Source organism: Staurois parvus, unplaced genomic scaffold (assembly GCF_062004578.1).
Source record: "Staurois parvus isolate SC_StPar_1 unplaced genomic scaffold, SC_StPar_1.0 ptg000633l, whole genome shotgun sequence".
Lineage (NCBI taxonomy): Eukaryota > Metazoa > Chordata > Amphibia > Anura > Ranidae > Staurois > Staurois parvus.
This window is the reverse complement of record NW_028318429.1, coordinates 655,851-671,649: the sequence shown is the minus strand read 5'-3', so window position 1 is coordinate 671,649 and position 15,799 is coordinate 655,851. Positions and strand designations below refer to the sequence as shown.

The 15,799-nt window shown below is 47.3% G+C and overlaps 1 protein-coding gene and 1 long non-coding RNA gene across 3 annotated transcripts in view; one reads left to right on the top strand and one right to left on the bottom strand.

Annotated features, from left to right (window-relative positions):
- Positions 1–15,799, bottom strand: part of LOC149449307 (uncharacterized) — a 68,019-nt gene that overhangs the window by 14,902 nt on the left and 37,318 nt on the right. The gene's annotated exons all lie outside the window — the stretch shown is intronic.
- On the top strand, positions 5,135–7,099 carry LOC149449309 (E3 ubiquitin-protein ligase TRIM39-like). The gene has a single exon (XM_089693420.1). It carries the CDS (start codon positions 5,135–5,137, stop codon positions 6,719–6,721), a length of 1,587 nt encoding a protein of 528 aa, XP_089549546.1. The 3' UTR covers positions 6,722–7,099.

Below are 15,799 nucleotides of genomic sequence, written 5' to 3'. Positions count from 1 at the left end.
ACCGGCTCCACCTACAGGAGACTCTGTGTACTGCACCCACTGGCCTGTCAACGTGTCGTTTACCAGCTCCACCTACAGGACACTCTGTGTACTGCACCCCCGCCTGTCACCGTGCCGTATACCAGCTCCACCTACAGGAGACTCTGTGTACTGCGGGGGGGCCTGTCACCGTGCTGTATACCGGCTCCACCTACAGGAGATTCTTTGTACTGTGCCCCCCGCCTGTCACCGCGCCGTATATCGGCTCCACCTACAGGAGACTTTGTGTAGTCTACTCCCCCCTCCTGTCACCGTGCCGTATACGGGCTCCACCTACAGGAGACTCTGTGTACTGCTCCCACCGGACTGTCACCGTGCCGTATACCGGCTCCACCTACAGGAGAGTCTGTATACTGCGTTCCCCGCCTTTCACCGCGCCGAATACCGGCTCCACCTACAGGAGACTCTGTGTACTGCGCCCACCGACCTGTCACCGCGCCGAATACCGGCTCCACCTACAGGAGACTCTGTGTACTGCGCCCACCGACCTGTCACCGTGCCTTATACCGGCTCCACCTACAAGAGACTCTGTGTACTGCGCCCCCCACCTGTGTCCGTGCCTGATACCGGCTCCACCTACAGGAGATTCTTTGTACTATGCCCCCCGCCTGTCACGGCGCCTTATATCGGCTCCACCTACAGGAGACTCTGTGTACTGCGCTCCCCGCCTGTCACCGTGCCGTATACCGGCTCCACCTACAGGAGAGTATGTGTACTGCGGGGGGCCTGTCACCATACTGTATACCGCCTCTACCTACAGGAGATTATTTGTACTGCGCCCACCGGCCTGTCACCGTGCCGTGTACCGGCTCCACCTACAGGTGACTCTGTTTACTGCGGCCCCCGCCTGTCACCGTGCCGTATACCGGCTCCACCTACAGGAGACTCTGTGTACTGCGCCCCCCGCCTGTCACTGTGCTGGATACCGGCTCCAGCTACAGGAGACTCTGTGTACTGCGCCCCCCGCCTGTCACCGTGCCGTATACCGGCTCTGCCTACAGGAGACTCTGTGTACTGCGCCCCCCCCTGTCACCGTGCCGTGTACCGGCTCCACCTACAGGTGACTCTGTTTACTGCGGCCCCCGCCTGTCACCGTGCCGTATACCGGCTCCACCTACAGGAGACTCTGTGTACTGCGCCCCCCGCCTGTCACTGTGCTGGATACCGGCTCCAGCTACAGGAGACTCTGTGTACTGCGCCCCCCGCCTGTCACCGTGCCGTATACCGGCTCTGCCTACAGGAGACTCTGTGTACTGCGCCCCCCCCTGTCACCGTGCCGTATACCGGCTCTGCCTACAGGAGACTCTGTGTACTGCGCCCCCCGCCTGTCACCGTGCCATATACCGGCTCTGCCTACAGGAGACTCTGTGTACTGTGCCCCCCGCCTTTCACCGTGCCGTATACCGGCTCCACCTACATGAGACTCTGTGTACTGGAGAGCGGATATAGTGAATGCGGGATCCGGGGAGTCTGAATATAGTGAATGCGGGGTCCAGGGAGAGCGGATATAGTGAATGTGGGGCCCGAGAAGAGTGGATATAGTGAATGCAGGGTCTGGGGAGAGCGGATATAGTGAATGCGGGGTCCTGGGAGAGCGGATATAGTGAATGCGGGGTCCGGGGAGAGCGGATATAGTGAATGCGGAGTCCGGGGAGAGCGGATATAGTGAATGCAGGGTCCGGGGAGAGCGGATATAGTGAATGCGGAGTCCGGGGAGAGCGGATATAGTGAATGCGGGGTCCGGGGAGAGCGGATATAGTGAATGCAGGGTCCTGGGAGAGCGGATATAGTGAATGCGGGGTCCGGGGAGAGCGGATATAGTGAATGCGGGGTCCAGGGAGAGCGGATATAGTGAATGCGGGGTCCTGGGAAAGTGGATATAGTGAATGCGGGGTCCGGGGAGAGAGGATATAGTGAATGCGGGGTCCGGGGAGAGCAGATATAGTGAATGCAGGGTCCGGGAAGAGTGGATATAGTCAATGTGGGGTCCAGGGAGAGCGGATATAGTGAATCCGGGGTCCTGGGAGAGCGGATATAGTGAATGCGGGGTCCGGGAAGAGTGGATATAGTCAATGCGGGGTCCGAGGAGAGCGGATATAGTGAATGCGGCGTCCGGGGAGACTGGATATAGTGAATGCGGGGTCCGAGGAGAGCGGATATAGTGAATGCGGGGTCCTGGGAGGGCGGATATAGTGACTGCGGGGTCCAGGTAGAGCAAATATAGTGAATGCAGGGTCCGAGGAGAGTGGATATAGTGAATGCGGGGTCCGGGGAGACTGGATATAGTGAATGCGGGGTCCGGGGAGAGCGGATATAGTGAATGCGGGGTCCGGGGAGACTGGATATAGTGAATGCGGGGTCCGGGGAGAGCGGATATATTGAATGCGGGGTCCGGGGAGAGCAGATATAGTGAATGCGGGGTCTGGGGAGAGTGGATATAGTGAATGCGGGGTCCGGGGAGAGCGGATATATTGAATGCGGGGTCCGGGGTTTAGTAACACTTTAATGTCCGCATCCGTTAACATCCTATTTTTTGAACAAAAGAAACCCTATATTTCTTCTGTAGAAAAGAAAACAAAAAACAGAATGGACTGAATACGAATGTAAACAGATATGCAGTGAAGGAAATAAGTATTTGATTCCCATCACAAAACATGACTTAGTACTTGGTGGCCAATCCCTTGTTAGCAATCACAGAGGTCAGACGTTTCCTGGAGTTGGCCCCCAGGTTCGCACACATCTCAGGAGGGATTTTGGCCCACTCCTCTTGGCAGATCCTCTCCAAGTCATTAAAGTTTTGTGGCTGACGTTTGGCAACTCGAACTTTCAGCTCCCTCCACAGATTTTCAATCGGATTAAGGTCTGGAGACTGGCTAGGCCACTCCAGGACCAGGGGCGGACTGACCATTTGGAAACTCGGGCACTGCCGAGGGCCCGGGGTCAGTAGGGGGCCCCATGAGATGCCCCTGGTACCTTTTTCATAGGCTTTTTTGAGTTTGGGCAAGGACACAAGGGCCCCATGATCCCCTATTGCCCGGGGGCCCCATGAGTTGTCAGTCCGCCCCTGTCCAGGACCTTAATGTGCTTCGTCTTGAGCCACTCCTTTGTTGCCTTGGCCGTGTGTTTTGGGTCATTGTCATGCTGGAACACCCATCCACGACCCATTTTCAATGCCCTGGCTGAGGGAAGAAGGTTCTCACCCAGGTTTTGATGGTACATTGCCCCGTTCATCATTCCTTTGATGCGGTGCAGTTGTCCTGTCCCCTTAGCAGAAAAACACCCCCAAAGCAGAATGTTTCCACCACCATGTTTCACAGTTGGGATGGTGTTCTTGGGGTCATAGGCAGCATTCCTCCTCCTCCAAACACGGAGAGCTGAGTTGATGCCAAAGAGCTGGATTTTGGTCTCATCTGACCACAACACTTCCCACCAGTCCTCCTCTGCATCATTCAGATGTTCAGTGGCAGACTTCAGACGGGCCTGGACATGTGATTTCTTGAGCAGAGGGACCTTGCGGGCGCTGCAGGATTTCAGTCCTTGTTGGCGTAGTGTGTTACCAATTGTTTTCTTGGTGACTGTGGTCCCAGCTGCCTGGAGATCATTGACAAGATCCTCACGTGTAGTTCTGGGATGATTCCTCACTGTTCTCATGATCATTGACACTCCACAAGGTGAGATCTTGCATGGTGCACCAGACCTAGGGAGACTGACACTTGTTTTGTGTTTCTTCCATTTGTGAATGATTGCACCAACTGTTGTCACCTTCTCACCAAGCTGCTTGGCCATAGTTTGGTAGCCCAGTCCAGCCTTGTGTAGGTCTACAATCTTGTCCCTGACATCCTTGGACAGCTCTTTGGTCTTTGCCATGGTGGAGAGTTTGGAATCTGATGGTTTGATGGCTCCTGTGGACAGGTGTCTTTTATACAGGTAACACAATGAGATTAGCAGCACTCCCTTTAAGAGACTGGTTCTACTCTCAGCTTGTTACCTGTATGAAAGACACCTGGGAGCCAGAAATCCTGCTGAATGATAGGGGATCAAATCCTTCTGTCCCTCATGAACATGCAGATCCGTCATCATTTGTTAGACGCATTTCTGCTGAATTTGTTGTTGTATTCTGTCTCTCAGTGTTACACCGAACATTCCATTGTTAGACCGATCATTTCTGTGTGAGGGGCGAACATTCAGCATCAGCAGGGGAGCAAATACACATTTCCTTCATTGTAAGGTTCATTTTTGCATCTGTAAAGAATGTAAAAACTGACAAGAAAATGACAAGAAACGGATCCGTTTTTCTTTTAAAAACCCTGTGTGAAAGGACCCTCAGGAGGAGTTCGAAGCCTTTCAACACCTCCCATTCAAGTCTGTCGTAATGCTCCTCAAACACGGGGGCATTTGTGGTGAGGTTGCAGAGTGTTAACCCCTCCAAGTGGATTCCCCCCCTTCCTGACCAGGCCATTTTTTCTGTTACGGCGCTACATTACTTTAACTGACAATTGCGCGGTCATGCAACGCTGGACCCAAAGGAAATCCTTTGTCTCCCACAAGTAGATCTTTCTTTTGGTGGGATTTGATCACTTGTGCGGTTTTTATTTTTTGTGCTATAAAAAAATTCCGACAATTTAAAATATATATATATTTTTTTGACTCTTTGCTATTAAACATGTCCAGTAAAAAAATGTAACATATCAAATTTCATCATAAATTTAGGCCAAAATGTATTCTGCTCTGTGTCTTTGCTAAAAAAAATCCCAATACGTGTAAATTAATGGGTTTACGTGAAAGTTATTGTTTCCAAACAGTGATATATATACTGGGATTTTATTATTTTTACAAATAATGGTGGCGATCAGCGACTTATAGCGGGACTGTGGGACTGTGGCGGGCATTCTGACACGGGGGGAATTGACTTGGTGTCACTGACATCCGCAGTGACACCAATACAGTGGTCAGTGCTAATAAAAACCACTGATACTGTACTAATGGCACTGGGCAGGAGGGGTTAACATGAGGGGTGATCAAAGGGTTAACTGTGTCCTGCATTCTTCCTCGGTGTCAGAGACTTTCACTTTCATTTCTCATCCTGTTGTCAGCAATGGCGTCTGCTAATCTGAGAGCCGAGCTGGAATGTTCCATCTGTCTGAACATTTATACAGATCCTGTAATGCTGAGATGTGGTCACAACTTCTGCCGGGTCTGTATTGATCATGTGCTGGATACACAGGAGGGATCTGGAGGGTATTCCTGTCCTGAATGCAGAGAGGAGTTTCTGGGTCGGCCTGCACTGCACAGGAACATAACACTGCGTAACATAGTGGAGAATTTCCTGCCTGCTCAGCCTGATCAGAAGTCCGTGGTCTTCTGTACTCACTGTGTGGACTCTCCTGTACCTGCTGTTAGATCCTGTCTGCTCTGTGAGGTTTCTCTGTGTGATAAACACCTGAGAGTCCACAAAAAGTCCCCAGAACACATCTTAATTGACCCCACCTTGTCCATGGAGAGCAGGAACTGCTCCATCCATAAGAAGATCCTGGAGTATTACTGCACTGAGGATGAGACCTGTATCTGTGTGTCTTGTTGTATGATTGGAGGACATAAAGGACATGAGATGATGTCACTGGATGAGGCTTCTGAGAAGAAGAAGGACACACTGAGGAACATTCTGCAGAAACTTCTGACAAAGAGAGAGGAGATGGAGGAAAGAGTCCAGAGTCTGCAGGAACACAGGAGGAAAGTAGAAGAAGAAGCAGCTGGTGACACCAAGAGATTCACTGCCCTGTTTATAGATCTCAGGAGACGTCTGGAAGACCTGGAGAAGAGAGTCCTGAGGGAAATCTCCGGGAGGGCAGAGCGGGTCTCCATCTTCATCCGGGATCTGGAAATAAAGAAGGAGGAGCTGTCCAGGAAGATGCGTGACATTGAGGAGCTGTGTAACATGACGGATCCACTGACTGTCCTACAGGAATCAGACACAGGTGACTTGTGTGATACTGAGGATGGAGATAATGAGGACAGAGAGAGACATGAGGAATTCCTCCATGATGGAGGGGGGCTGGATGTGGCGGGGGTCTTATACACAGAATTATCTGATATAATAACAGAGGTAAATGTATACTTCTATATACAGAGAGCTGAGGACATATTACTGGATGGAAACACAGTTCATAATTATCTACAGATATCAGATGACAGGAAAACTGTATTCTGGTCAGATAGATACCAGAATCGTCCAGAAACACCAGAGAGATTTCAGGTTTGGCCTCAGGTGTTGAGCAGTCGGAGTTTCTCCTCAGGGAGACATTACTGGGAAGTGGATGTCAGGGGGTCAGATATATGGGGAGTCGGGATGTGTTACCCCAGTATAGACAGGACAGGAGGGCAGTCAGGGATTGGATATAATAACAAGTCCTGGGGTTTGTACTGGAATGGTAGTCAGTATTGGGTGATACATGACAGTAATAAGATCCCCTTACCCTCCAATCCCCCTAGTCCCAGAGTCAGGATATATCTGGACTATGAGGCTGGGTGGATCTCCTTTTATGATGTGTGTGACCCGATCCAACACCTCCACACCTTCACCACCACCTTCACTAAGCCCCTCCATGCCGGGTTACGTGTATGGAGAGGTTGTATGAAGATCTGTGGGGGGAGAGGGGGAAAATACATTTTTGGGGACACTTAAAGTAGTATTAAACCCAAGAGCAAACATTTATCATATTGCAGCTCACAAATTCTTAGATTTGATGGCTGCATTCATTTTCTTTTTCAGTCTTCTTTCTTGTATTTTCATCTGGTGATCTGGCCAGTAAGTCTGTTGTTTTTCAAGAATAAGCTCTCTTCCAGATGTATCAGTTTACAGGGGTGAAACAAACCATTTACCACCTTGTTCCTGTGCTCAAAGTGGAACTTTACTCTTTCAATCAGAATGAACTTTGATGAATCCTTATGCTGTTGGCATTAATAAATAGATAGGAAGATACAGTGAAGGAAATGTGTATTTGCTCCCCTGCTGATGTTGAATGTTCGCCCCTCACAAAGAAATGATCGGTCTAAAAATCAAATGTTCAGTGTATTGTAACACTGAGAGACAGAATAGCAACAACAAATTCAAAAGAAATGCATGTCTAACAAATGATGACTGATCTGCATGTTCATGAGGGAAAGAAGGATTTGATCCCCTTCACAAAACATGACTTAGTACTTGGTGGCCAATCCCTTGTTAGCAATCACAGAGGTCATCATTTTCCTGTAGTTGGCCCCCAGGTTTGCACACATCTCAGGAGGGATTTTGGCCCACTCCTCTTGGCAGATCCTCTCCAAGTCATTAAGGTTTGGTGGCTGACATTTGGCAACTCGAACTTTCAGCTCCTCCACAGATTTTCAATCGGAATAAGGTCTGGAGACTGGCTAGGCCACTCCAGGACCTTAATGTGCTTCTTTCTGGGCCACTCCTTTGTTGCCTTGGCCGTGTGTTTTGGGTCATTGTCATGCTGGAACACCCATCCACCACCCATTCTCAATGCCCTGGCTGAGGGAAGAAGGTCCTCACCCAAGATTTGAGGGTACATTGCCCCGTCCATCGTCCCTTTGATGCGGTGCAGTTGTCCTGTCCCCTTAGCAGAAAAACACCCCAAAGCAGAATGTTTCCACCACCATGTTTGACAGTTGGGATGGTGTTCTTGGGGTCATAGGCAGCATTCCTCCTCCTCCAAACACGGCGAGTTGAGTTGATGCCAAAGAGCTGGATTTTGGTCTCATCTGACCACAACACTTCCCACCAGTCCTCCTCTGCATCATTCAGATGTTCAGTGGCAGACTTCAGACGGGCCTGGACATGTGCTTTTTTGAGCAGAGGGACCTTGCGGGCACTGCAGGATTTCAGTCCTTGTTGGCGTAGTGTGTTACCAATTGTTTTCTTGGTGACTGTGGTCCCAGTTGCCTGGAGATCATTGACAAGATCTTCACGTGTAGTTCTGGGATGATTCCTCACTGTTCTCATGATCATTGACACTCCACGAGGTGAGATCTTGCATGGTGCACCAGACCTAGGGAGACTGACACTTGTTTTGTGTTTCTTCCATTTGTGAATGATTGCACGAACTGTTGTCATCTTCTCACCAAGCTGCTTGGCCATAGTTTGGTAGCCCAGTCCAGCCTTGTGTAGGTCTACAATCTTGTCCCTGACATCCTTGGACAGCTCTTTGGTCTTTGCCATGGTAGAGAGTTTGGAATCTGATGGTCTGATGGCTCCTGTGGACAGGTGTCTTTTATACAGGTAACACAATGAGATTAGCAGCACTCCCTTTAAGAGACTGGTTCTAATCTCAGCTTGTTACCTGTATGAAAGACACCTGGGAGCCAGAAATCCTGCTGAATGATAGGGGATCAAATCCTTATTTCCCTCATGAACATGCAGATCCGTCATCATTTGTTAGACGCAATTCTGCTGAATTTGTTGTTGTATTCTGTCTCTCAGTGTTACACCGAACATTCCATTGTTAGACTGATCTTTTCTTTGTGAGGGGCGAACATTCACCATCAGCCGGGGAGCAAATACGCATTTCCTTTATTGTATATTATATTTACTCATTTTAAACTTTTTCATTTCCTCTGGGGGTTCCTGATTCCTGGCCTAGCCCAAAGTGATGGCATACAGTCCAGGAGTCTTCAAGGGCAAGTTTTTCCATTAATATGGAGGAGGGGCCTTTTGCAGCTAAGCACGCCCTCCTGCCTTCGCCGACTTGGAACAGTGTACCGGCCTCTTGTGTCCATTGTACGGATTTTCTCAGGTTTCAACTCAGTAAGGGCAGATGAATTCCAGGTGCTACATGAACCATCTGCTCTTACTCAAGATGGCCACTGCTAGAAATGCTAGCTGAGTGTTTTTCATAGTGATTTCTTGGGGATGCTTTGAAATAAAAAAAAGAGTGTTTTTGGTTTGTGGTGCCCAGATACAGCTAAGTTCTGCTTTAGGCTCCTTCAGGAGCAAAACGCATTGGGTGAGATGTTTGTGCAAAATGACTTTGTATCAATAAAGCTAAGTATGAGGTGGAAATTTGGAGTGCGGCTTCTGCTTCCTTAGAATTTGTGGATATTCAGCTGGGATGAGCCCAAAGGTCCCCCCACCACTCCTACCTCCATCATTTAAAGGAAAGTACAATGGTCAAAGACAAGTTACATTCAGTGAAGTAGAACCCCTCTACACCATTAACTATGGCAACTTCCACATCTTGTTCCAAAAGAGGCTGAATTGGGGATCCATACTCCGCTCTGCAAATGGCTGTAAATGCCGCTTCCTACAGCGGAGACAGGATATTGATTCGACAGAAGGTGAGGAGTGGACTCAGGCGCTAAAGACATTCATTCCTAAAGGCAGCTGCCACCATCCTCAACGGCTAGATAACATCCCGAAAGGACAGTTCTTACGCCTTCGCAGGAACTGCGATAAAATCGATGATTTCATGACACAATCAGAAACTCTCATGAAACAATTTTTAGAAAAAGGCTATAATGCAACTATTCTGGAGAAAGAAAGGATGGAAGTCAGCAACCTTAATAGGGAAGACCTTCTTGCTCCAAAAAATAGGAACAAAGGAGATAGAGTTTGCCCATTTATCACCAACTTTTCAGTGCAATATAAACAGGTAGCAAGAATTATTAGAAAGAATTGGTCGATACTAAAAAACGACCCTATTTTGGGCACCATCCTACCTGACCGACCGGAGATAACATACCGGAAGGCCCTCCCAAGCAGCTCTCTTTATGTTTTATTCACAAAGGATTTTATCCATGCCATAGATGCATGCTATGTGTCAATAATGGTATTCACAAAAAAACAAAAGTTTTCGGTCTAACAGTACCGGTAAGGTGTATGACATCCAAACGATTATCACATGCAATAGCACACGTGTGGTATACCCCCTGGAGTGTTCATGTGGAAAACAATATGTGGGGAGAACCACTAGGACAGTGATGGCGAACCTTTTTGAGCCCGAGTGCCCAAAAGTGCAACACAAAACCAACTTTTTTATTTCAAAGTGCCAACGCTGCAATTAACCCCTCGCCTACCGGGCACTTCTACCCCCTTCCTGCCTACAGGGCACTTCTACCCCCTTCCTGCCTACTGGGCACTTCTACCCCCTTCCTGCCCACCGGGCACTTCTACCCCTTCCTGCCTACCGGGCACTTCTACCCCCTTCCTGCCTACAGGGCACTTCTACCCCCTTCCTGCCTACAGGGCACTTCTACCCCCTTCCTGCCTACCGGGCACTTCTACCCCCTTCCTGCCTACAGGGCACTTCTACCCCCTTCCTGCCTACAGGACACTTCTACCCCCTTCCTGCCTACCGGGCACTTCTACCCCCTTCTTGCCTACCGGGCACTTCTACCCCCTTCCTGCCTACCAGGCACTTCTACCCCCTTCCTGCCCACCGGACACTTCTACCCCCTTCCTGCCTACAGGGCACTTCTACCCCCTTCCTGCCTACCGGGCACTTCTACCCCCTTCCTGCCTACCGGGCACTTCTACCCCCTTCCTGCCTACCGGGCACTTCTACCCCTTCCTGCCTACCGGGCACTTCTACCCCCTTCCTGCCTACTGGGCACTTCTACCCCCTTCCTGCCTACCGGGCACTTCTACCCCCTTCCTGCCTACAGGGCACTTCTACCCCCTTCCTGCCTACAGGGCACTTCTACCCCCTTCCTGCCTACCGGGCACTTCTACCCCCTTCCTGCCTACCGGGCACTTCTACCCCCTTCCTGCCTACAGGGCACTTCTACCCCCCTTCCTGCCTACAGGGCACTTCTACCCCCCTTCCTGCCTATCGGGCACTTCTACCCCCTTCCTGCCTACAGGACACTTCTACCCCCTTCCTGCCTACAGGACACTTCTACCCCCTTCCTGCCTACCGGGCACTTCTACCCCCTTCCTGCCCACCGGACACTTCTACCCCCTTCCTGCCTACCGGGCACTTCTACCCCCTTCCTGCCTACCGGGCACTTCTACCCCCTTCCTGCCCACTGGACACTTCTACCCCCTTCCTGCCTACAGGGCACTTCTACCCCCTTCCTGCCTACAGGGCACTTCTACCCCCTTCCTGCCTACCGGGCACTTCTACCCCTTCCTGCCTACCGGACACTTCTACCCCCTTCCTGCCTACAGGGCACTTCTACCCCCTTCCTGCCTACAGGGCACTTCTACCCCCTTCCTGCCTACAGGGCACTTCTACCCCCTTCCTGCCTACCGGGCACTTCTACCCCCTTCCTGCCCAGACCAATTTTCAGCTTTCAGTGCTGTTGCACTTGACAATGACAATTGTGCGGTCATGCAACACTCATTTTTTCACACAAATAGAGCTTTTTTTGGTGGTATTTAATCACCACTGGGTGTTTTATTTTTTGCACTATAAATGAAAAAAAGAGCAAAAAATTAAAAACATAAAAGGTTTTCTTTGCTTCTATTATAAAATTTTGCAAACAGGTAATATTTCTTCTTTGATGTGCGTTGGTGAGGCTGCACTGATAGGCAGCACTGATGGGCATTGATGAGGCGGCACAGATAGGTAGCACTGATGAGGCGGCACTGGTGGGCATTGATGAGGAGGCACTGATGATGCACTGATATGCAGCAATGATGGGCACTGATAAGCGGCACTGACTGATAGCACCAACTGGAGGCACTGACAGACGGCACTGACCGGCAGCACTGCTGGGCATCATTGACGGGTGGCACTGATGAGCGATACTGCTGGGCACTGACCGTCGGCACTGCTGGGCATCACTGACAGGTGGCACTGCTGGGCAGCACTGACAGGAGACACTGCTGGACACTGATGGGTGACACTTCTGGGCACTGATGGATGACACTGCTGGGCACTGCTGGGCGGCATTGCTGGGCACTGCTGAACGGCACTGATAATCAGTGCCCTGATTATTAGTGCAGATCTCCCCTGTCACATTTGCCGGTTATCTGCAGCACTTCAATCTGTGACAGCGTGCAGCCGATAACCAGCAACTGTATTCACATTGTGATCAGCTGTGTCATTGGATACAGTTGATCACGTGGTAAAAGCCTGCTGTGATTGGCCTTTTACCTTATCATGTGATCAGCTGTGACCGTAGGACACAGCGATCACCGGCAGCGCAGGGTGTGTGCCACTGGGTTCCCAGAACTAGACAACCACGCTGTAGCCATCTTCTGGCTATAGCATGGTTGGCAAGCAGTTAATCTCACCTCTGGCAGTGTCGGTGTGGCTTCCAACCCAGCAGCTCATTCCCATCCACGCTGAACACGTCGCCCCTGGCCCCCGGAGCAGTGTGGGAGCCTCTTCCTCTCTTCCACGCCCATCCCCGGCTACATCACCCCTGGTGCCAGATCCGCATAGGAGCCGTTTCCTCTCGTCCACGCCCACCCGGGCCCCAGAGACATGTGGGAGATGTAGTTTGATGGGGGTCCAGTGTGGACGAGATCTGGATGGCCGGTCAGTGTGCGCGGTCCGTGTGCGCTCATCTTCCTCTTCTCCTGGCGTGCCCACTGAGATGGCTCTGCGTGCCATAGGTTCGCCATCACTGCACTAGGAGATTACGTGATCGACTCAGAGAACATCTGAGCAATATCAAAAAGGGCTTTAAGGAACACTCTGTATCCTTACATTTCTGTGAATCCCACAACAGAAATCCACATTGTCTAAAATTTATAGGCATAGACGGTGTTAAAAAACACTGGAGGGGCACCTTTAAGCGGCGAGCGGTGTCAAGGCTCAGAGACAAAGTGGATTTATCTACTGCGCACACATACACCTTTGGGTCTGAATGTAGAGCTTGACATAAACTGTTTCATTGACACTAGTTAGATCTATTCATATCCTACGTTTATCGAATTATACATTTACATACCCTACGTTTATCGAATTTTACATTTACATAGCCTACGTTTATTGAATTATACATTTACATACCCTACGTTTATCGAATTTTACATTTACATACCCTACGTTTATCGAATTTTACATTTACATACCCTACGGTTACCGAATCTTACATTTACATACCCTACGTTTATCGAATTTTACATTTACATACCCTATGTTTATCGAATTTTACATTTACATAGCCTACGTTTATCGAATTTTTACATTTACATACCCTACGTTTATCGAATTTTACATTTACATACCCTACGGTTACCGAATCTTACATTTACATACCCTACGTTTATCGAATTTTACATTTACATATCCTACGGTTATCGAATTTTACATTTACATACCCTACGTTTATCGAATTTTACATTTACATACCCTACGTTTATCGAATTTTACATTTACATAGCCTACGTTTATCGAATTTTACATTTACATATCCTACGGTTATCGAATTTTACATTTACATACCCTACGTTTATCGAATTTTACATTTACATATCCTACGGTTATTGAATTTTACATTTACATACCATACGTTTATCGAATTTTACATTTACATAGCCTACGTTTATCGAATTTTACATTTACATACCATACGTTTATCGAATTTTACATTTACATACCCTACGTTTATCGAATTTTACATTTACATACCCTACGTTTATCGAATTTAACATTTACATACCGTACGTTTATCAAATTTTACATTTACATATCCTACGGTTATCGAATTTTACATTTACATACCCTACATTTATCGAATTTTACATTTACATACCGTACGTTTATCGAATTTTACATTTACATAGCCTACGTTTATCGAATTTTACATTTACATACCCTACGTTTATCGAATTTTACATTTACATACCCTACGGTTACTGAATTTTACATTTACATAGCCTACGGTTACCGAATTTTACATTTACATACCGTACGTTTATCGAATTTTACATTTACATAGCCTACGGTTATCGAATTTTACATTTACATACCCTACGTTTATCGAATTTAACATTTACATACCCTACGGTTACCGAATTTTACATTTACATAGCCTACGTTTATCGAATTTTACATTTACATACCCTACGTTTATCGAATTTTACATTTACACCTGGGAGATCTTATATTAGTGAATATATACCCCTTTTAACATTTTAACACAGTTTCGCCATATTTTATTATCTATTTGATTGTGACATTTTATTAATGTATTTATTTCACTATATATTCCTTTACTTACATATATGATTGCTATATTTATCCTTTTAGCTATGTTATTACATATTTTAATATTCATACACGATACTGTTGATACTTTCAATGGATATCAGAGTTTTATTTTTAGTTGCCTATAAGTCACTGCGTGAGTTCATTTTATACATCCACATTATATGCTTGATGCAAATCGATTTTTATCTAATTATCTCATAATGATTTGATGTGTTGCTTATTTTTATTACAGGATATGTTACATGTGCGAACTTCCATATAAAAGAAGTGTCATGAGGAGAGGCAGGCTGCCTTTGAAAAAGTGCTTGTGGACGAAACATGTCAGGGAGCCTGCCTCATTGACACAGTATGCTTGGTACACTTTCTTATGGACACCAGACTACCAGATTGTTACTATTTGGACATCATTTATCCATTGTGAGTTTATTTCATCTTTTCAGGTTTACATGTGAATGGCTGCATTATTTATTACCAGCAGTTTTTTGTATATAAATTTATAATGGTGGTTACGCATATTGCATAATTTTGCTGTAACATCATGCATTATATACCATAGCATTATTACTAATGTGTTCACTTCCACCCTCCTGGCACTTGTAGTCCTCCAGACTTTCTGCTGATTATCCAGCTTTTCTTGAGAATAATCACTATTTAGCAGTTGTGTTAAGCTATCATTACCTAATAGTAATTCATGACTCTTTACCCGCTTTTCATTGAGTTAAATATTGGTATTTACCCCCCCTGGCGGTATTCCCGAGTGTAGCTCGGGGTAAAGTTTCAGTACCAAAAGCGGTAACCCCGAGCTAAAAAATGATTATTACATAGTAAAATATTGCTGTTTCAAACCATTTCACATACATTTTGTCCCGAGTGCTTTGTCCGGCGCCCTGCCTGCATTTTTACTGTTCTTTCTGCCTGGAAACTGAGAAACGCCCATGGCGTCCAAAAAGCGTCCCTTTAGGTCAGACGCGGTTTTAGACCGGCTAGAGAACAGCGATAGTAAATCAGAACCACTTGCAGAATTGAGTGATAATGATTCGTGGGGGAAATTCCTCATCAGACACTGAAAACGATTCTGCGACTGAGCTCAGCGATGTGTGAACTTGGCGCTATATTTCACATTTCAGTGTTTTTGGTTTGATTATATTATTGAATTACATTTATTATTATTATATTATTATTTTTTATGATTATTTATTAAATTATAATTTATGATTTCGTGTTTCAAATTTTAACATACCCGGGATGTTTACTAGACTCTTGTTCGGACAGATTTCAGTGAGTTATTCCTAAAAATTACAGGCCTACAATAAAAAAAAATACATATTTCCATGCAAAAAAATGTACCGCTTTCAGCACCAAAAATCTGAAATAATCATACCGCCAGGGAGGTTAATTGCCTGGATCGAATATTAACATGGAGACCTCCACCTTCTCCTGTCTCCCCTTGAATGGCATGGTTCCTATGCTTTCTATGGCATGTATGGTCCAGGGGCGGACTGACAACTCATGGGGCCCCCGGGCAATAGGGGATCATGGGGCCCCTGTGTCCTTGCCCAAACTCAAAAAAGCCTATGAAAAAGGTACCAGGGGCATCTCAT

What these genes read in the sequence shown, in the direction of transcription:
- LOC149449309 (XM_089693420.1), top strand. Translation starts at nt 5,135, where the DNA reads ATGGCGTCTGCTAATCTGAGAGCCGAGCTGGAATGTTCCATCTGTCTG.